The sequence below is a fragment of the Melanotaenia boesemani genome, chromosome 17 (assembly GCF_017639745.1).
Source record: "Melanotaenia boesemani isolate fMelBoe1 chromosome 17, fMelBoe1.pri, whole genome shotgun sequence".
Classification (NCBI taxonomy): domain Eukaryota; kingdom Metazoa; phylum Chordata; class Actinopteri; order Atheriniformes; family Melanotaeniidae; genus Melanotaenia; species Melanotaenia boesemani.
The window spans coordinates 22,767,083-22,789,636 of record NC_055698.1 but is presented as its reverse complement, the minus strand read 5'-3'; the positions used below and the strand labels follow the sequence as shown (position 1 = coordinate 22,789,636).

General features: G+C 40.0%; 1 protein-coding gene and 1 long non-coding RNA gene across 7 annotated transcripts in view; one reads left to right on the top strand and one right to left on the bottom strand.

Annotated features, from left to right (window-relative positions):
- The first annotated feature begins 2,431 nt into the window (after positions 1–2,431).
- Positions 2,432–22,554, top strand: part of rims2b (regulating synaptic membrane exocytosis 2b) — a 37,110-nt gene continuing 16,987 nt past the window's right edge. For 5 of the 6 annotated variants that reach the window (XM_042012445.1, XM_042012444.1, XM_042012443.1 and 2 more), the window contains exons 1-18: positions 2,432–3,176; positions 6,633–6,665; positions 6,806–6,901; positions 7,528–7,738; positions 9,058–9,233; positions 12,693–12,873; positions 13,372–13,606; positions 13,689–13,970; positions 17,159–17,223; positions 17,366–17,485; positions 17,564–17,663; positions 18,769–18,892; positions 19,038–19,084; positions 19,189–19,277; positions 20,541–20,671; positions 20,775–20,946; positions 21,036–21,195; positions 21,429–21,446. In XM_042012445.1, coding sequence (XP_041868379.1) covers positions 3,028–3,176; positions 6,633–6,665; positions 6,806–6,901; positions 7,528–7,738; positions 9,058–9,233; positions 12,693–12,873; positions 13,372–13,606; positions 13,689–13,970; positions 17,159–17,223; positions 17,366–17,485; positions 17,564–17,663; positions 18,769–18,892; positions 19,038–19,084; positions 19,189–19,277; positions 20,541–20,671; positions 20,775–20,946; positions 21,036–21,195; positions 21,429–21,446 — 2,389 coding nt within the window. In that variant the 5' untranslated portion in view covers positions 2,432–3,027. The remainder of the gene's footprint in view (positions 3,177–6,632; positions 6,666–6,805; positions 6,902–7,527; positions 7,739–9,057; positions 9,234–12,692; positions 12,874–13,371; positions 13,607–13,688; positions 13,971–17,158; positions 17,224–17,365; positions 17,486–17,563; positions 17,664–18,768; positions 18,893–19,037; positions 19,085–19,188; positions 19,278–20,540; positions 20,672–20,774; positions 20,947–21,035; positions 21,196–21,428; positions 21,447–22,554) is intronic. The other variant, XM_042012440.1, reaches the window with a different exon arrangement.
- LOC121657076 lies at positions 12,004–22,476 on the bottom strand. The gene is made up of 3 exons (XR_006013511.1): positions 22,386–22,476; positions 16,077–16,083; positions 12,004–12,014 (listed from the first exon to the last, which is right to left on the bottom strand). It is a non-coding gene; the product is annotated as an uncharacterized LOC121657076 (long non-coding RNA).

The window sequence follows — 22,554 nt, the reverse complement described above, 5'->3', positions numbered from 1 at the left end:
GACAATTCAGTGACAGAGGATGAAACATTTTTACAGCTGATCTTTCTTTCTCAATTTCTGGCTGTTTTCGTTGGTGGAAAAGTTAAAGTTGAAGTCAAAAGAGAAATCAGAGAACAGAGAAGGTCTGAATGTCCTCTGAAATAAATCCAATGTGTGAACAGTCTTTTGTGAACCTGGTGAGCATGTTTTTGTCATAAGGAATTATAATTAATAGAGTCTTTCACAATAAGTTGTGAAAATAGCAAATAAAAACAAAAATGTGGTGTACTTTAAGGGGAGCTCCCAGCTTTTAGGGTTTCGACATTTGCCAGTTGTACAGCAGATGTATCCAACAACCCAGTCTTACAGCAAAACTTGAATAGTCATGAAAACACTTTCTCATTTTTGGGCCTCATTCACAGGTTTGAGGACACATGATTGTTAGAAAACCTTTAGAAAATTAACTGAATGCATAAAAGTCAGGGAAAACTCATGGCATTCATTCAAACTGAAAATGTAGTAACGTATTATATAAAAATTGTCTTGGATTAGTGACGGGGGTTTATGGTAGCGTGGTGTTTAGCACTGTAGCTTCACAGGAAGAGGATTCTTGGTGCTTAAATGTATTTTCTAATTAATCAAATATTCTCCATAATGAACAGTGTTTTTATGTTTTTTTTTTCATCCATTCGTCTATTTTTGTTTTCTTATGTGTTCAGTTGTAACTGTTTCAGTCTGCATGTCTGCAAGTATGGCGGCCACGTCCCACAATGCACCGCGGGATGACATACTTTCCCAAGCTCTGTTGGTGGAAATCTTGCAACACCAGCCACCAGAGTCGCACCGCGCATGTGTCATCAAATTGCTAAGCACGGAGGCAAAATCCAAAGAAGAAAGGAGCAGCACCACCTCTACCTCAATAATTAATACGACATCTTTGTATGATCACATAAATTTTTTTTTAAAAGGTCAGTAATGATACAGGAGGGAGAAATCTTGCCTTTTTGTGTAAACTTTGTCAAGAAGCAACTCCGGACATCAACAGCGTCAATAGCAAACCTGTAATGGCATACTGATATAAAACACCCGGCTAGCCTTCCCATGTATGTAAACTAAATGTCATAAAAAAATAAATCAAAAGACACAGCAATAGCATGCCAAAACAGATCCTCTACCACTCAAAACCACCTTCACCTTGCAGCCACATCTGGACAGTCTGGCTTTGTAGTATATTGTAGGACACCTGCAGCCTTTGAGGCACATGGAAACCCAAGCTTTCATAAACTTGACATGCAAAACATATGGTCCTGTATATGTCTTTTTAAAAATTGTTTATTGCTTATTCATTTGGGCTGAATATTGTACTTTTATGACCCAAGTTCTAAAACTTTTCTTTGGGCAAACAAAAGAAAAAAAAACATCTACAAAAAAACTGAAAAGGGACTTAATGAAAAGATAAATAATGTTTTAAAGTTTTGCACTTTAAATATTGCACTTTGAGGCACACCCTTTGTTTCCTACCTCAGCCTGATTCCTGCCTCAGTTTGTTTATAATTCCTCATTAAAAACACAATTCAAGTATACTGTAGGAGTGAAAGCTGCAGCTGGTTATGAATGTGGACTGAATGGGAGGCAACATTTGGGAAAATGCCAGTATTCTGAGGGTAATAGCTTGCAGCAACCTTGTATCCATCCATCCATTATCTTGACCGCTTATTCCATTATGGGTCGCGGGTGAGCTGGAGCCTATCCCAGCATTTTAACATTTCACCAGTCTGTCGCAGGGCCAACACAAACAACCATTCACACACACACCAATTAACCTATCGTGCATGTCTTTGGACGGTGGGAGGAAGCCGGAGAACCCGGAGGGAACCCACACATACACGGGGAGAAGATGCACACAGAAAGGCCACCGCCCTCAAGGTTCGAACCTCCCCCGGCGACCTTCTTGCTGTGAGGCTGCGGTGCTAACCACCACACCACCTTGCAGCAACATATTGGGGAAAAAAGAACTAGTTCATTTTAGGAACTGAAAACTTAGTTTAAAAAACTGAATTGTGAACTATGAGCACCTAGTTCATTTTAAAATATGCAAACTGAAATTTGAACAGCTTCATGTAGAAACTGAACTTTCCCAGCACTTATTGGCTACTTCGTTTTAAAGTAGTTTTGTGCTATTAATAGTAGGTTTAATGACATGAACTGGCTATCTCAAGGCTATTGCTGAGTCACTGTGCGGTCCAAAAATACCACAGGGTGTGATTGAGTCACCTGTAAGCTTTTTAATTAACTGACTGTTGAGCGTGTTTGGTTGTATTTCTATCTTTGGCTGCAGGTCTATGTTTAGCTTTTCCACCATCCTCCACCCCACCCTAACCCACCACCGCCGCACCCGCCGACGACCAGCTGATCTTTGTTGTACGTAACGCCGTTGTGTCGTGGCCCCGCCCCCTTCCTATGGAGGATTTATTTATTTTCTCCTCCGTCTCCTCCGCCACTACTGCGTCCATTATCAACGAGGCGAAACGAAGAATCGCGGCTGGATAACGTGACATTAGCAGGCCGAGTGGAAGGGCTGGACCGCGCAGGAGGAGCGAAGGATGAGAGCCGACACCGAGATGGTGAGCCGAACTGAGTTGCCGCCGCTGAACACCAGAGGAGGCGACATGACTGCGGTATAAACAGGCAAAAGGACGCCGCTGCACTGTTGGTGAGAGAGGAAGAGAGGCGATGGGTGGATGCATAGATGATGGATGTATAGATGAACAGATAAACAGGTAGATGATCTGATGGCGGGTGAAGGTGCAGATGGAGCCCTCTGACCGCTACTCTGTCCGTTCCTCGAGGCTTCACCGCGGTCATAGAGCTGCACGAAGATCCGCTGAACGCACCTGGAGCTGGACAAAATTATATGAACACTGTGCTGCTGTGCAGCCTCCATCATCATCATCATTATCATGATTTATTGTTGGTACTGACGGCCTTCAGCCACGCCGAACTGGACTGACTGACCGCGTCCTTGTCTCCCAGCGGCGCTCAGTCAGGATGTCTGGAGCGGCCGGACCTGCACCGTCCTCTGGGGCCGGGTCGGAGCTGCCGGACCTGAGCCACCTGACCGAGGAGGAGCGGAGCATCATTCTTTCAGTGATGGAGCGACAGAAGAAGGAGGAGGAAAAGGAGCAGAGCATGCTAAAGTATGTGGAGTAATAGTTAATAATCATTCATAGTGATTATGGTATCATCTGATGATTCTCTGTTGGTGGCAAGTCACGCTAGGAAATAAATGCAAGAAATGTTCCTGTTTAGACCTTTTACATTTAGAAATAAAGTCCATGTTAGAAAATGCTTTGTCAAACGAAGATGTCATATTACATCAAAAGAAAGGTGACCTCTGACCTTTGCTCATGTCACAGTCTGAATCAAGAGCGAAGCTGAGGTATGTGAGAAGAGCCAATTGCCATAGTGATTACATGGAGGAACAGATAGACCACTATAGCCTATATTAAAATTCTCTTTAAATAAAACTGCTGGAGTGTTATCAGCTAAACACAAGGAGAAGAACAAAGCAAAAGGTGTCCTGACAGCTGGTGAAAATGTGCTGATGAGAAGAAACAGCAGTGTGAATTCAAAATCTTCTCAGAATAGTGGCTTTTTGCTGCAGCAGAGAAATAATGGAAATAATGGGTGTAAGTGTGGGTCCATCTGAAGGCAAGAGAGGAAAGGGTCTCTCTGAGTCTTGTGTCCTGTGGTAGAGCAATATTAAAGCCAGCATCTGGAGCCTAGGAGGGAAAAGATTAATGAAAGCATGAAATGTGTCAGCGTAAAAAAAAAAAAAAGTTCAGCAGTTGTTTATCAATCACATTCGTTTGAGTCTGGGGAAACCTCAAAATGTGCTTGGTAAGCGTTTTTCAGATCTCCTTTGTTGAATCTTGTGCTGCAGCAGGGTCAGAATTCTGGGAAATGTATTTTAAACCACAACAAGTGTGTATAACCCAGTTAATTTACAGAATCTCCTGACGACTCTATGGTCCTAGTCAATGGTGTGAACAAGGAGTCTGGTTGTTCTTCCAGTTGGATGCTTATTGCAGACAGTCCTTCTGTTTCTGTTGGTTTTAATAGGACTGCAGACTAAATCCAGTTATCCCATTAGTTGGGGTGTTGGTGGACTGGGAGTTGTGTTTTCATGTCATTCAAAATGTTTTGAGATCTTTGAAGACAAAAATGATTTTGTAATAAATCCAATAAAATTGGATTGATTCATATATAACTCTTTAGAACTGATTAATTGATTAATTAATAAATAGAACCAGAGTGAATGAATGGGGTGGGGAATCAGCAAATGTGAATGTAACATGTTTCTGTACAACTGGAGATGAGATTTTTGCTCATGGAGTGAACGGCTCTAGTCACCAGATGTCAGTAAACACAATCGGTGCTCAAGTATGGAAGTCCCACTTTTCATCATCGTCTTTTTGCTGCTGACTGACAGATTATTTCAGCTTCTAATTAAAATAATAATAAAACACATATTAATTTATTTATTATAAGACTGGTGTAAAGTCTAAGCTTTTTCCCTCAACACTTTTTTTTCTGCTGCTGTAATCAGATTTTGAACTCTGCAAGATTTAACATTTTCCTCCATTCAAGTAAATAGACTCACTAAAAATTAAACAGATGGATCAATAAAAATAATCTTCTTACTCTACCCTTGAGATTAAAACCAAATTTTCAGTTTCAATTTATTTTTGTTTATTTATTTTTCACCTTTTTAAGTCTAGTCACAAAAACATACCTGCTGTGACATCACATGATGGGGGCGTGGTCAGACAAGCATCCTAACTGGTGCTTTGCCCAAAGGACCCAGAGGCAGTGTTGATTACATCATGTCTGTGTCTGGTGTTACTTTGCCATGTTTCTTATCTGATTTTGCATTAATTCTTTGTTTTGTTTATGTTTGTTTTTCAATGGTGACGTGGGTTACTAAGATCATCTCTTTTTTGTGCACTTTTACAAAAACAAAGATTTAACTGTAGAATTATAGGGGTGGAGGAAGGTTTCAGTAATGTGATAAGCAGCGTTCTCACTGACCTCTAAATTTTTTTCACTTACTTCCAATACCTTGAACAACTCTATGCATACAAAGATCAACTTTAATGATGATACCAACCCACTGACTGAACTTTAGGAACTCCTCACAACCACTGAAACTTATTGATCTTTTGTTGAGCTCTTGTTGACTGCTTAAAACCTGTTATGACTTCAAGAACATCTTTGGTGACTGCTCAAATCTTCAAGAAGTCCTCACTACCATAGAACCACTTCTGGACCTCTAGAATTCACCCTCTGAACTCCAGTTGATCCCAGTCACGCAGCTCTCTAATCTCCTGACTGATGAGTTCAGACTTTATGTCAGATTTTTAATAACTCGACAAACAATTGAAATTTCATTTTGGTCTATAGAACTTCCTCATTGAGCTATAGTAGCTGTTTTTCTGACCTTAGTAACCTTCATTGATAAGTATGAGCTCCTAACTGAAGCTCATTTCTAACCTCTGCAATGAAGCCCCTAAAAAACCTTTATCACCTAATTTTGACCTCTAGAATGTCCTCAGTGGATCGTGAAAGCTACTCACTGACTACTTGAGACTCTTATCTGATCTCTAGAGGTTCCTAACAGATCACGATAACCTTTTCAATAACCTTTAGAACCTTAAAAACCTACTTTATAAATCTATTCACTAAATACAAACCTTTTCATTGAAAACTGATAAACTTCCAGCAACTTTTGGCCTCTAAAGCTCCTTGCTAACCACCGAAGCCTCATTGATCTATAGAGGCTTTTAACAGACCACAATAACCATCTATGTAGCCTTTAGAACTTCATCACCTTTCTCTTACATCTCTTTACTGACCTCCTTGACTAATCTTTAGAACCTACTCATGACCTGGGTAACCTCTTCTCTGGAATCTAGAAACTCCTCACAATTCTTTAAAACCTATTTTCTGATGTCAAGAGGCTTCTAACAGACCACAATAAACACACACTGTAGCTTTAAGAACTTTGTCATGTAACTCTTAAACCTCTACGCTAACTTCCTTCGTAAAGCCCCTGACCATAGCACCATACCTTATCTTGACCTATACAACTTCCTAATTAGTTACTAGAAGCTGCTTGCTGACCACTAGAATTTCATCTCTGAGTAAATGTTACCTCTGAGGTTGGCCTTTTGAGCCCAGTCACCTTCAACTGGAACCTCCCCATTGATCAGTAGGGCCTCCCGAAAGATTTTAAGAATTTTTCTCCTTAATCAGGAGGTCCTCTGGCACATTAAAAGATCCCCTGTGATTTCTAAAACCTTCTCCTTGATTTTAAGAAGCACATGATCATAGCTTTGGCTGTTGGGGCTTGTTTTGCTGCAGAATAAATTGCAGATAATCAGATCCCCTTTGTGGCAATGAAAAAAGTCATAGCACCGCTCAAAAACTTGATCGGATAAAGGTGCACTCCTTTTTTTGCCATTGTTTTTCCATGTTTGATTATTTTATGTTTTTATTTTTATTTGTTTCTGTTCCAGCATAACCTTTATTTATTTATTTATTTATTTACTTTACTGTCATCGTCATCATCATCACAATGTTTGTGTCTGCAGGGATCAGGAGGAAATGAAACCTCCCTCGACCTCGTAAGTACCTCAGTCAGATCTACATCACCTGTCTTGGCCACGCCTCTTTCACTCATTTAATTACTTCCTGTTTCCACAAATGCCCCCATACCCTGGTGAATGTGCTTCCTGCCAGCTTACTTTCTGTATTACCTGGACAGGTGGAATCCATTCTCAGGGTTCAATCAGTTGGTCAATAACGTTGCTGCCAATGTGTCCGAAGTTCTGCAGGTTAAAAGTCCGACTGACAACGAATTGTGAGTAAAAAACTAGAAGATGAACTGATCAGAGGTCTGTTTCAAACGTACGGCCCAGCTCAGCGAGAAAACTGATCCAGTGTTGTGTTTCAGTTCTGCTTTCTGATGTTCTAGGAATGAAAAAGTTGACACGAGGTGGATCAAAACCAAGGAGTGAGATTTAGACAAGCATTAGCTGCGTCGAATGTTGCAGTAGAAAATAAACACCTCCAACCCTTTGATAATAGACTCATAATGCAATGCAGCAAAAAGTGACATTTCTTTTGTTGTGTTTTCCTAATAAGGACGAGAGTCTGCCCAGAAAGTACTTTTTGTTTTTTTGTTCCTTTTCATTTTGTATCATATATCCTTCCTCATCCATTCTGTCCTGGAGAATCTCTCAAAAATTGTGTTATGCTGTTCTTGCAGAGCTCTGGTTGCACCTGGGCATAAATATTACCAGATTAATTCAGTCAGGCATCCTAAAGCCTGATCCTCTCTGGTTCTGTAATGAATCTGATGTGTAAACTGACAAAACGGTAAACTCGCTGGAATCGCTCAGCTGTTCAGACCTCAGTAGAGCTGGACACATCATTTGACATGTGACCACGAGACCACCATCTTACCTCTCCTCCGTCTTCCCACAGAAAATTACATCAGCAGTTTGAAATGTATAAAGACCAGGTCAAGAAGCTGGGAGATGAGCCTCCAGTGGCTCAGACGGCGAGGGCAGACTCTCCCACTTGTGGGGTCTGTCATAAGACCAAGTTTGCAGACGGCTGTGGTCGAGCCTGCTGCTACTGCCAGAGCCGCTTCTGTGCCCGCTGTGGGGGGCGTGTCCCACTGAGAGCCAATAAGGTCAGTGTGTATGTTTGAAATTGTTGGTTTTTTTTAAAAATTACTTTATCTGGTTGCCTTGTGGTATGAAACTAACTTTGTTGTAACAAGCATACCTGATGCTGGTGAAAGCCGGGTCTTGAAGAGACGAAAAAAAAAAAAAAAAAAAAAAGAACCTGTGCTGTGGTTGTCATAAAATATGAGTCAAGATTGGGTTAATGTTAAGGTTGAGCATTAAGTTTTTGTTTGCAGTCTCAGTGATTGAAAGTCACCATAATGTTCAAGTAATGTTAGTTTCATAGGGGTAAAAAATTGTAAATAAATAATCCACAATATGTGTATATCAACACAAAATATTTTTCTTGGGTGAAGAAGGTGTGCTAGAGGGAGTCCCGTAACTATATTTCTTTCTAAATTGAGAATGCACATCCTGTGGTACTGACATATGAAAGCTTTAAAACATGACTTTTTGAAGTCCAATACAGCTGGAACTCTATTCCATTGAAATTTTCTGTGCCACAGTTTTGAAGTCAGTCTGGCAACTAGTATTTGAAATGCTATTGAGACGAGTTTGTCATTCAGAAGTTATAATTAGAGATTTTAAAAAACTTATGTTCTTCCAATATCTGGCTTAGATTTGACTAATTTAACCTCATCTGTCAGCATCACAGTGACACATCACTATCCAGTTGGAAAGCCAAATTAATAACTGTTTTACACTTAACATTACTAAATTATCTATTTTATCCAATACATTATTTTATATCTATAATGAAAATATTCATCCTAAATGTTACAATTTTGACTTTGAACTAAATTGCTGTTAAATGTAAAGTACTGAATTTGCCTCTAACAACAAATAATAAATGACTGAATTAAGCCCTTTAAATGGTGTCGAAGATAATAGCGGCTGAGTTTGGTGTTAAACGGTACTTTCACCTGGCGTTACAGTTGGTACTGTGGCTGGACACCAGATGGAGCCATGTGTTATGTAAAACAAGTCTTAAAAGCTCATTGACTCTCTTTACCCTTCCCTCCCTGAACCCACAGAAAATGTACCCATAGTAGAATAATATTTATTTGTTTTTCTATTTGGGGTTTATCATGTTCAGGGTCTCAGAGAGCTGGGGTGTATCTCATCTGTCAGATTGCCCGTCTCCATACTGTCAATGTAAAACCACCACTTGCGCTAAAATACATATTTTATGACTGTGGGAGAACAATCAAACTCCATACAGAAAAAAGAAATGTGACAGAACTGATTAGCAGCATGATTAATTTTAATGTATTTTCAATGATTTCTATTTAATTTGACGTGTGTGTGTTGGCCCGTGCTTTAGGTGATGTGGGTGTGCAACGTGTGCAGGAAGCAGCAGGAGATTCTTACCCGGTCAGGAGAGTTTTATTCCAACACATCACTGCTGACTGTTGACCACAGTTCACATGGAGCTCCACATCCACCAACACAGGGGCCGCAGGGGGCCATGGGACCACTGAGTAATGGAGCCACAGAGCAGTGAGTAATATTTTTGATACCATATAAATGTGTGTTAACAGCATAGTTTTGAGGGAAAACAAAGCAAGCTGTGAAAAATCTAAATGTGGCTAAATGCTGTAGTTAAAAAAGAAACTGTCACTCAGTCAATAGATGAATCAGTCTGTCAATATTTATTTTCACAGACATAGTTTTTTCTCTACATCATCTGAGGGAGGAAGGTTTTGTAAAAGGAAATCCTAATTGTAGGGTTATTTATCCCAGTTGCGTCTGCAGGCTTGTTCTGATGAAACACTGTGAAGAAAACTTCAGACTGGTCCTTCAAATCTGATTTAGTCTTAATTATATCACACACACAAACACGTGTGCAAAAACACATGCATATATGTACACATACATATATACCCAGACCCCCTCCAGTACTGCCCAGAATAACCCCTCATCCGTACGTAGAGATTGCCCACCCATTACACACACGCACACACATATATCTCATGCTGCATACACACAAATACGCACGGTAATCAGATTAACAGATTAATAATCCTGCAGCTCACAAGGGATTATTGCTCCTGCTAAATGCAGCATGCTAACACACACAGGCTAACAGCAGTGATGTCATTTCCTGTGTGGGTGGCGTCGGAGGGGGAGTGGCTGGAAGCAGGGTGGGCAGGGCGTTTTTTTGTCTTCCAGCTGTCAGTTATAAACCTGCTGAGTGTGTGTTAATGTGTGTCAATGTGTCGTGTCTTGAACCGCAATGAAGCTTCAAACCTTCGAGAACTGACAGAAAAACAGTAAGCGGCTCTTTATTTTAATCTCTGATGTAAACTTTTCAAACATGTCATTGAGATCCTCATCTGGTTACAGGGTTTTATCTGTCTGGAATAAGTCTCTCACTCTGTTGTCCACTTGACAGGGGAATTATTACACACTAAGCAGGTACAGTACGTATTCAGCACGTGGTTTATGAATAAATTTCACATATTCATTAGCCTTTGGTTTTACTAAACTTTTACTAAAATATTATTACATGTGTTTCTAGATAATGTTCAAACTTTATTGGGCCGTCCAGTAATGACTAAAATGATTAAGACAGCTCTATTTTCAGCAGCTTAATCACATGGAAACTGTATTCAGATGTGTTACATAAATAAAAGTAAAAATAGAGCAATTAAAGTATTCCAGTGCAAGTAAAAAAGTCAAGTGTAAACAACAATAAAACATTTAAGCAGCAGCATTTTTTCTAATGAAAGTACTGGCTTTCCTCTGCCTGATACATTCTTGTATATTACATTACTGATGCTGAAGCGTCAGTATGTGAGCAGCTTGTTGCTGGGTTAGCTAAAGGATCTGGAGGAAACTTAAAGGCAATTATACACATGTATGTGCTTTAGCTAATCTTAATTTTATTCAGTTATAAATAGCATAATTTCAACAGTTTTTAAAATAAAAACTTGAGAAGTTTATGGACATATAATCTCTACTCAGTGAAGCTGCTGACCACACTCACAAATTGTGATTCCAGTTTCATGTTGCTTTTTGTAAAACTTAAAAAAACATGAAGTGGAAACCCCCTTTTTAATCCTGAAGGGTATTTAATTTTAAGAACTTGTGGTATCCAATGTATAATTCCTTAATTTTTCAAATTAACTATGAAGTAAAGCTCCATTTACAGTCATCTAAAACTGAAGGCATACTCTCTTGCAAATCCAGTGTTTTATGATGTTAAATAAACAAATAAATGACAGATCTGGTTCTTAACAAGTCCTAGAATTGCATGCTTGGGTTCCCCCCAGGTTTTCCTCCCACAACCTGAATTTTCTTTAAGGCATTTTTGGTTCCTCACATCTTTGTCGAGGTATTTAGGCCCATTCTTTTACCAAATGTTGCTTAAGTTCATACATGTTTGCTGGCGTTCATTTATGCACAGCTCTTCTAAAGTATTTCAGTGGGCATGAAGTCTAGACTTTATTCAACCTGTTATAGCTTATTTGGCTGTGCTTGGGATCATTATCCTGTCTCAAAAACCATTTTTATCCAAGCTTTAGCTGTCATACAGATTTGTTGACATTTGACTCTAGAACTCCTTGGTATCAGGAAGAGTTCATGATCAAATTAGTGACTGCAAAAAAAAGTTCATTTCATCAGCCTTCTATATAATTTTGTAAACTTAAGCTGTGCTGCCATATTCTTCAGACTTTCCCCTGGCAACACTTTGCTCACAGACAGGTTGTACTGTCATGAAATGTACTATTTGACATGCTAAGTGTGGTCAGTAAAACTTGACATATAGTACACATTTTAAAAATTTCCATCCATCCCTTTTCTGTCCCGTTTAGGCCAATACGGGCACACGGGGAAGCTGGAGCCTGTCCCAACAATTAGCAGGAGAGAGGCAGGATAAACCCTGGACAGGTCGCCAGTTCATCACAGGGTCAACACAGAGAGACAAACAGCCACTCACACTCACTCCTAGGGAGAATTTAGAGTGACCAATTAACCTAACATTCATGTCTTTGGACTGTGGGAGGAAGCAGGAAAACCCGGACAGAACCCAAGCATAAATGAGGAGAACATGCAAACTCCACATAGAAAGGCCACCACCCCCGCAGCCAAGGTTCAAACCAGCAACTTTCTTGTTGTGAGGCTGCAGTGCTATCCACCACACCACTATGCAGCCCAGCTTTTTTTTTATTTGACTAAAAAAAAAAAACAATCATACAGTATAATAAGTTAGATTTTTGTCTGAGGTTGTATGTACCTAATTTCGATTTTAAGACCTGGTAAGAACCAGATGATTTTCTTTTTAAATTCAGACAACCTTAGAATTAAAAGATAACGTACTATCTGTTTTACTTCACTGTTAATGTTGAATGGAGTAGACCTCCTTCTACCTGACTCATCTGATCCAACAACTCATCAAGAAGACATACTGGGAGTGCTGATTACTTTTACAATCTTAAATGTACTTTTGGTGGTGCAGATGTAGGGTGGACAAACAAAACAAAGAAGCAAACAAAGTGAAAAACTAAATCTATGTATGGAAGAGAAACTAAAAACTAAATGCTTAATTACCAGATGAGACCAAAGCTTCAAAAGCTTCCTCATAAAAAGACAGCAGTGCGCTGTTAGGAATACCATTTAGAAAATTTAAAAACTTTAGATGATCAATGACCCTTGTCACTCCAGATGTCTGAGATTATTGAGCACTTTTGTGACCTTTTAGGCAAAAAAATACCCCAAATCAATGAATTAAGTATCCCAGACTCCAAAAAATATTCATGTGTAACAATAATAACTATTATATTGATTATGATGATGATGGTGGTGATTATTGTTGTCATTGTTAAGAATGAGAACCACACAGTCTCAGCAGGTTCTTAAACAGCCGGCTCTTTTTTTTTTTGGAACCATGCTTTGTTTTGGTAAAATAGGCTCCTCCTCTTCCTCTCTGATTGGACAATTGTGTATGTTTGACAGGAGGCGAAGTCCCTCAGGGTCATATTACGATGGTGGGGGAGGGAGGATGCATCGCTCGCCCTCTGACCATGGTATGGAACGCCGCACTCGCTCACCACACAGCTACCACGGTAATGGAGAGGAGGAGCTTAGGGCTCGGAGACGGCCAATCAGAGACGGACGAGGCCGCTGGCACTCACAGGTGAGTCTATTAGAAACGGTTGAGTTGTTTTATAATTATTATTCTTTTATAAATTTGTACATGTATACATTTATAATTGTATATATTTTGGAATTACAACACTTAAATAATTCTTTATAAATCTGATATTTGAAATTTGTTAAAAAAATGCTTACAACTAATGTTTAAAGAAAATCTAATAATACAAAACTAATAATGTTTTACAAAATCAACAAATTCAAAGTAGCTGTTTTTCCCACATTCTTATTGTCAGCATTTGGCTTTCATGACTTTCTATCATTGGTATTTTATTATCATCATTTTTTTGCTATTTATTAGAAATATCAACAAAAGGAAAAAAAACAACAAAAATAAAAAAAAACATAACCTCTCTCGAGCATCGTTATAAAACTCGCTTATGAAACTACATACTATTCTTATTTAGACAATAACTGTTGATAACCACAGTTTTTGACTTGGATGATGAAAATTGCTCAAACTCCTTGTCTTCTCTACCAGGACCACCCTCTGGACCAGGTTATGGTTGACCGTGAAATGCGACGGCGGCAGGAAGAAGAGTTTCAGGCTCGTTATCGTAGTGATCCCAACCTTGCTCGTTACCCAGTGAAGCCACAACCAAGTGAGGAAACCATGAGGATGCTGGCTCAGGTCGGCAGAGTCCGCCACCAGCGCCGCCACAGTGACGTCTCCCTAGCAGCTGCTGAGCCTGAACACCTGAACCTCAGACACACAGGTAGGAAAACAACTGACAACTTACTAGTACTTTGCATCAGGCTGTGACAGCACTCAGCCTGACGCTTTCTTTTCCCTCCAAGGTATCCGTCAGAATCGACCTCAGGGTTTCGCTGGATCTGGAGGTCAGAGGTCATTCTCTGTGGACAGGGCAGCCAATCATATGAGCCCAACGTCTCCCCGTCGTAGCCCATTGCCACAGCAACACCTGGACCCAAGCTCCGCCCTCAAGAGGAAGCCTGCCAATGACGGAATGGGACAGAGGGTGCGGATGATGGGGAAGATGCATGTGATTGGTAGTTTCAGCAGTTCGGAGGAGGAACTAGTGACTACGCCCGAATATACCAGCTGTGACGAGCCTGACAGTGAGTAGCTACATGTTAATTGGTAGTTTGATGGCTACATGATGACAGCTGTATGATACAGTATTTATGGAGAATAGAAAAATAATCCACAGTCTTTAACTTAGCACTTTTTCTTGACCTTATGGTTGGTAGAACTCAACTCAGCCAAGTGCTGAGGCATTTGACAAGTTACTGAATGCCAGTCAGGAATGTGCTGATTCCAAAAGAAATGTTGGCGTCAACATATTTTGTTAGACACAAAGATATATTTGTTTGAATATTCCTATGCCCTGTAGTGGAGTAACTGTGTGTCTCGTCCTGTTGGAACATGTAACTTTCAGTCAGACATCATGAGTTTTTAGGCTTTGGCTTGAGAGAAGAAACAGGAAGGAGAGAGTTGAGCCAGAGAAACTGAGTATGTGTTTTCTGTCTCTGACTTAAATGAGCTCAGTGTGATAATCTTCTTACGGCAGAATCTGGCTTCACCTCCAACTGGCTTCACCTGCACTTCCTCTGCCTCGCACTAGAGGGTTTCACTGAGAGCAGGGCTCAGTGCAACCTATGACCTGTGATGTTGAAACCAAACTCACAGAGTATTACACTAAATAAAGTTCTGTAACTATGTTAAGTTCTTTGTTCTATGTTCTGCTTGTTTCTGGTGGTGGTTTTTGGGTTCCTTGGATTGTTATATTGGTGTGTCATGAAGAGACTGTGTTAACCCATAAAGGCCCGACCCATGAAAAAATGGTAAGAAAAGTCCAATTTTTTAAATATGAGGTCTTTATTTGGCCCTTAAACAAAATGTAACAAACAATTAACATTTTTTGGGGGTGATATCTACCATTTATTACCAAGTGATAGTTTAAAAATATTATGTGGTTTTCTCCTTCTGGGTATCTATTAGGGGACAGAAGACAAATATAAGATTGTGTTCAACAGGATTTTAAGCAAAGTTTATACCATAAATTGAAGCAAAATGTCTCAGAAACTGTATGTGACAAATATGTCAAGTCAGACTCTTATGGGATAAATTTCTGTTGTTCTGGTTTTCAATCAAATATCACTGCATCTTCAAATGCTTTGGTACTGTAAGGACAAACTCTTTGCTAAGCTATTGGTGCAAATGTCCTATATGTTCAAGTAAGTTCTCCTGTCCTTTTTTGTTGTCTTTAGTATCCTGCCACTTTTCTGTAAGGTTCTGTTTGTGTTTGGAAACTATGATGGTTTTCATGGTTCTGGCAATGTGGATCCTTTTATTCTTTTTCTGAAAAACAAATCTGCCTCTCCACATGTTCCTCTGCTACTCCCTCCATTTTTTCTTGTGCTTTTCTGGTTTTGCTTTTGTTCTTTTGGGTTCTGCTTAAGTCTTAGAAGTTTCTCTTGTATTTCCATTGATCTAAGCTCCTATTTTCTACACCATTCTCCAACTTCAGATCGATTGTGTATAAGTTGTGCTTGTTCTGTCGGACTTGTGGTTTTTGGAGTTCCTGAGATGTTCAAGACAGATCCACTTATGGTTTACTGTTTGATCCTGAGGGAATTGTCGCCAGTCTGATCTTGTCAGATGTTCTTTTATGTTCTTTTATGCTCTTATGGCTATCAAAGGTGTTGCAGTTGCTGCAATTGGTCTAGAGAAATCAGGCGTCATGGTGATGAGTTAATCTGTTACGTCTGTGTCATAGGGCCAAAATCACCTGGTCAAAGATTATGAGCTCTGATTGGCTCAAGGGGATATTGACTCCTCCCATCAGGTTCATAGGATGACAGAGCAGCTTAGAGTTTCTGATGCTGCCATTCTGAAGACACCCGGACCGAGCGATGAAGCCCACAAACATTTAACAAATGTAAATAGTTCATGTCTGGAAAACCCCACAGAGTCCTGGAGGATCCTGGTGAACCTGTTTGGTAATCCACTCCTGATAAGGGCAGTACACCTTGGCTGGACTGTTCTGATGCTGCTGGACCACTGAATCACCATCTCTGCAGTCAATTGGATTAAAAGAGAAGAGTGTGGATTATCAGGAGTCACTGGAAAGATACAGAAATAGAAACGCAGTGAAGGCAACACAACTTTGGACTTCCAACATGTGAACCTTGCTTATACTTATGGCCGGTCAACTATGGAACTGGGTAACTTGCTGATCTGGAGTTTTGCTGATTGTCTGATAAAGTGCCACATTTATTTGTGATCTGCTGGAATTTTTTTTATCTTTCATGTGGTGGAAAGGTAGGCGAAAGGGATCAGGGTTGATGCTGTGATGTTGCCTTCAATTCACCTGTATCAAGCTTTACAGTCTGCCCAGCCCAGTCACTTTTAGACTTGTAAACTAAGGCTATCAAATAACAGGCCTACTCTGTTAATACTATGATACAAACAAACTAACAGTGGGGTCACTGGCAGAAAGATGGACTCAGTGTTTGGACTTAGCTAATCTTGTTACAGACAGGTATGAACTGCTCTGCAGCCTGCAGGCAGAACTCGGGCCAAACTGCAATCCCAGACCCAGAGAGAAAGAGCACAGAGGAGCTGCAAGTTCACCTCCTCCCCTTCATCTCTTCTTCCTCTTTTGAAACCTCCTCCTCTCTCATGACTTCCACACAGACCTGTGAGTAAGCAGGGAGTTTAAAGCTGCTTACTGGCAGCACACTGAGAGCAATGATGGCTTTGAGAGACCCCCTCCTCTTCCTCCATAGGTTAAGACCCTGTCTGAGTGAGTTTCAATGTCAGAAAACTCATTTATCTGGAATTATTCTAACTCAACATTCTCTGACTGGTTGGAAATGTAATGGGTAACTTCAGGAACAAACTGCAAGTCACATATAGCTGCATGGCAAAGATCCTGGAGCGGTTATATGCAGTCTCATCAACAGTCAGAATACGGTGCTCCTGTGTAATCTAGTTCTTATCAGCTTGAAACGAAAGATCTTTTTATCTGCCCACATTTTATGTTCTAATATATGATGCAATTTTATGTAGCAGAACGCTCACAATGTTCTTTGTGGACCTAATAAATTGTATGTTTGAGAACCCTGAGGAGAAAAATCTGGTTTCATCTTGCAAGATCACTGTCCCTCTTCTTGAACTCTGATTTGTCATTTGACAGGCCTCCGCTTTACTTTAAATCCAAGAACACTAATCAGAATTAGATAAAAGTTTCAAACAGAGTTTTTGTCTTAAATGTAATGTTTGACCTCTGTTTGGTTGCCAGGAGACATGGAGAGCCAGTGGTGGGATCATGGCTCCTGGCACGGTGAGCCTGGGCCTATGTCTATGGTAAGTCAATGTCTACAGTTACAACCCTTCGCCCACACTTCAGAGATTAGTTTTTTGGTTTTCTACCATTTAATAAGAAAATTTTAAGAGATTTTGCTTGTGGCTTTATTAACCATGTGTTTTTACCATTGTGACACATTAGCAACCGGTGACATGGCAACCATCCAAAGATGGAGAGCGCCTGATTGGTCGAATTGTGCTGAACAAAAGGATGAAGGATGGGACAGTTCCCGCAGACACAGGAGCACTGCTAGGACTCAAGGTGGTGCTCCATATTTTTTTCTCTACTTCTTCATCTGTCACTTCTATGTATACTTACTAACGGTTGGTGTGTCTCCAGGTTGTCGGGGGGAAGATGACAGAGTCTGGCCGTCTCTGCGCATTCATCACAAAAGTGAAGAGGGGGAGTCTGGCTGACACTGTAGGCCACCTGAGACCAGGTAAACACATTTAGATTTACTGACTGGCAGGTGGAGGGTTAATTATGGTGTATGCAGATCTGGTGTGATGGATGGATGGATAGATGGATGGATAGATGGATGGATAGATGGATAGATAGATAGATAGATAGATAGATAGATAGATAGATAGATAGATAGATAGATAGATACAGAGATGTGTACCATAACAGAATATTTCTAATGTTTTAATTCTCCTGTAAGGATTTATGCACCTGCAGATATAGAATAAGGCACTTTAATTACTTATTATGTTCACCCACCTGAGGTTGAATGACTTTACAAACACATGCATGCACACACCACCTCTTTACACACACACTCTCTCTCATACCATTTCTGACTGCCTCCCTTTCATTTAGAAACATACAAACAGGAGTAAATTACTTGCAGTGCTTCAGCACTGTTTCCAACTTCTTTAGTTTATCCGGATCAGCTGTTGAAAGGTTGCTGCTGTAGAACTATGAAGACGTGTCCGCTGGAAGTTATCCATCACAGTTTGTCTTTAGGGGAGGAGGAGGGCTCTCTGAATTAGCTGTGTGCTGCATAGCAGGAGGTATTTGAGAGGCGATGTACTACGGTGGTAACTCTGTTCCCATCAACAGTAGATTAAAAAATACCATGTTCTTTTCAAGAGAACCATCTTTCAGAGCTTTGAAGCTAAACTGTCTGGTTAAATGACGCATTTTGTGTCCATTTCTGCTTCAGAACCACATTATTTCTGCTTCACTTCCTGCAACTTCCTGCATCTGCATAGATGGTGTGTGTGTGCGTGCAAGTATGATCTGGGATGATTAACAAGAGCAGTAATCAGTAATATGTTGCAGCTTGATCTTGAAAGTGGTGAGAGATGTCAAAGTTGTCAGTTTGAAGGTACTTTGTAAAATATTCCAGTTGTTTGCTGCTGCAAAACTAAAGGATTTGCAGCCCCAAAAAATAGTAGAGCTGTTAGGAATGAAGAACGTGATATATTCACATGCAGCATGTGCCCATTGTTCATGCACTTATTTTAGTTTCATTTCTGAAATGATATACTGCATAGTTCTAGTTGAAACAAAGACATTTTCATCATCTTTCGCTCCCTCAGGCGATCAGGTTCTGGAGTGGAACGGTCGAGTTCTTCAGGGCGCCACATTTAATGAAGTCTACAACATCATCATGGAATCTAAATCAGAACCACAGGTGGAGCTGGTGGTGTGTCGACCAATGGGGTGGGTCACAGTCAAAATTTCAGATTGTAATGTTTTGCTTCAGACACTGTCTTAAAAAATGTTTACTTAAAATACGTAAAACATCCCAAATCTTTATTATATTAGACTGTCATGCTAAGAGATTGTTGCTTTTGCATTTTTTTAGAGATGCTTCAAGAGCAGCAGACGGCTCCCACGTCCACATGGACTCTAGTGAGTGCTCTATTCTTTAAAAACTCGGTTTTCTAAAATACCAATCAGGATGTAAATCAGGTCCCTGCGGAAGCTTGAAGAGAATCTCTTTGCTGTCTGTTTAGGTTCCAGTTCATTCGACTCTCAGAAAGTCGGTCCAGCCATTTCTGTCACGTCTCCGATGAGCCCCAGCGTTCTGTCTGGGCAGGTCTCTGTAAGTTTACCCAGCATGCACTGCATAGTCACATGTTATGCAGTCAATTAGCCATCAATTAACAGCATAATACCATGGTGGTGTGTGTGCTTTCAGACTGTAAACAGGCATCCTCTGGTTCCCAGAATTCAGGTAAACTGTAGAGCAGAGCAGTGTGAGATTTCTGTATTCTTTGTATATTTTTGGTCTGTAGTTGTTAGTCTGTTAGGCTGCAGATAAATGTAGAGTACCATACAGTAGAATCCTTTTGGTCTTCTTTGTTTTAGATTTAGTTTAAATCTCTTCTTGATGGCTCCTCTGTTTTATAGGGTTCCACATTGTTGCTGCTCGGTTCTGCCTGGGACTTCTGTTGTTACAAAGGTTTCTGCTGCTGTCTTATAAGAATATACTTAAGATGGTTCCTAGGGTATCCATTTCTTTTGCAAATTATTATTGTCCAATGTCTCGTGGTTCTTTTCTCAAGTTGTGCGTCCATCTGTAAAGTTAATTTGCTTTTGCTATGACATCTATCTTCTTTTTCAAATGGTTCATGCTGTGTTCATTTAGACTGGGGTCCACAGCTGTTCAGGGGGGTTCTGTTTCTGGTCAAAAGCTCTTTTGCTCAGTAGGGCTCTCTGCTTCAGTTTTATTGGCTTCCGTCTTGGGTTCAATGGTCTATGGAACGCTCTGGTTTCCAAGTTTATTTGTATTTATTTCAGGGGTTGTGTTTGTGTTTGACATACCTAGATTTATATGTATGGTTCTGCATCTTTTCTCTCTACCTTTCCCATTCAGTAGGAGTATGTGGTGGTTTGCATTCTTTGGGGGTCTTCATCTGTTCTCGGATATTCTAAGTGATCCTAGTAATTAAGTAAATTTTTGGTATGGTTCTGCTGTCATCCTGTATTTTGTTTTAGTTTTTTTTACATTTAATTAAAGTTTTTTTTTCTGTGATATCACTTATCAGGCTCTTCTGCTGTTGGTGCTTCTCTTTATGCTCTATTTGTTCAATATTTCTCGTCAAATTAATCGGTTCTTTTGGGATCAACTAATTTTAGACAAGTTTCAGCCACTGTTCTGTCGTCCCTTTCTGCCTTTGTATTTGCAGTTCTGTATCCTTCATAGCTCTACTGATAAAAATCAGTGGACTCTAGGGTTGTTCTTCTAATTTCTGGTATTTGTGTGCTGTTCTTTCAGCAGCATGTTTCCACTCCTGTTATTTAAGAGGTTTTCCTCCAGCTGTGTCAGGTTTTAATGTTGCTGTTCTGGGGTGTTTTTCTATAGATAAAGCTGTGGTACGATAAAGTTGGCCATCAGCTGATTGTCACTGTTCTTGGAGCAAAAGAACTTCCTGTTCGGGATGATGGCCGGCCTCGGAACCCCTATGTCAAGATCTACTTCCTGCCAGACAGAAGGTAAACAAGTTGTATGTCCAAGGAGCTCCTTCATTTGTTTTCCTCTGGAGAACAAATTTGTCTGCTTTCTTCAGCTGTTGATTGTTTCTTCCTTTATATACAGCGATAAGAGTAAACGTAGGACGAAGACAGTGAAGAAGTCACTGGAACCTCGGTGGAATCAGACCTTCATGTACTCTCCGGTGCACCGTCGTGAATTCAGAGAACGAATGTTAGAGCTCACAGTGTGGGATCAAGCTAGAGTCAGAGAGGAGGAGAGCCAATTCCTGGGAGAGGTGAGAACAAATGAAGAATCTTATATGCTTGTGTACACTCTCTTTAGATTATTTGTGTTTATGATCTCATTGCCTTCTTGCTATGTCAGGTCCTGATAGAGCTGGAGTCTGCACTACTGGATGATCAGCCCCACTGGTACAAACTGCAGCTTCACGATGTTTCCTCTCTGCCGCTGCCCAACGCCTCCCCATACCTGCAGAGGAGAGGACTGCAGGCTGAGCCCACACAGACCAGCAGGAGGCTTCAGAGTGAGTTACAGACCGCACCACACTAACTTACACACATTGATCACTGATACTGTTCGTTAACACTCACCACACTCTAAATCTGACTAAACATTTTATGTTCTCTTGTTGCTTCTGTAGCTGCATATTTTAACATTTTTTTGTTTGTTTGTTTGTCCTCGGTGCATGTCTAGTTGTTTAATGTGTTTTTCCTCTGCTTTTGTTTACTTTGTTTCACTCACGTGATGGTTTGCCAGACAAAGGTCCTTACTCAGGTAATAACACGTCTGAGTGTGTGTGTCTGGAGGTGGCTGCTGACCTTTTGTAACTTATGTATATTCTTGAGGCTGTTCTCCGTGTGTTATTAAGTAACAACCAACATTGGTGTTGAGTTTACATCTTCATACATTTTTCATGTGAAAGTGGTTGTTTGATGTTTTGACTACAAAATTTACCACCTTGTACTTAAAAATGTTTTTATGTATAAGAACAGCTTTGACCATGCATTTTTAGACATTGCAGCAATCTTAGTATTTGTCAGTCATTCTTTATTTCATCAAAATCATAATTACTCAGTTAGTAATCTTTTATTAAAAACAAACAGACATATAGCTTAAATGGTTTCAAAACTTACAGAAGACACCTGTGACAGACAGGTGAGAACTGATCATTACTTATCTAATGTTAACAATATTTCAAACTCTGTGCACCACCATGAGTGTTGTTAGACGATCAGTTGATCTGATCACTGAGATATTTTCTGATCAGATTCTTCCCAAAAGAGATCCTATTTTACTTCTAACGTGACATGGGATCTGTGTTGCAAAGTTAGATACACTACCATTTCTATGTGGTTTTGGTCACCTACGTGAGACAGTAGACAGACAGGTTGGATATTCCCTGACCATCACTGAGTTGCATTACATCATCTGTGCAGGATTCATCATTCCTATGGACTAAAATACATTTATCTCCCTGGAATTATTCAACATCAGGTCAAAGGAGGGCTGCTATGATGCTGGGAATGTGTGTGCAGAGCTTCATAGGATAAATAAATCTAAATATATATATAAATATATTTATATATATATTTAATGGTTTGATATGGCACAATTTAACAATACAGATGTCTGTCTTTTTAAAAAAAATTGACAGAGAAATTCATTCTTTCTCACCATCACTATGAGGAGAAACACATGTGATTCCCACCAGACTTTTGAAGGGATGTTCTGTTTCTATATATGGTTAAATCAGGGCGTTTCTGAATGCAAATGACCATGAACAGGCACAAGTAAGTGATTTACAACATGTGGGATGTATTAACAGCTAAATATGGGTTTTACGGTTATGAGACTGTCCTGTGCATGTTTGATAAATCTACAT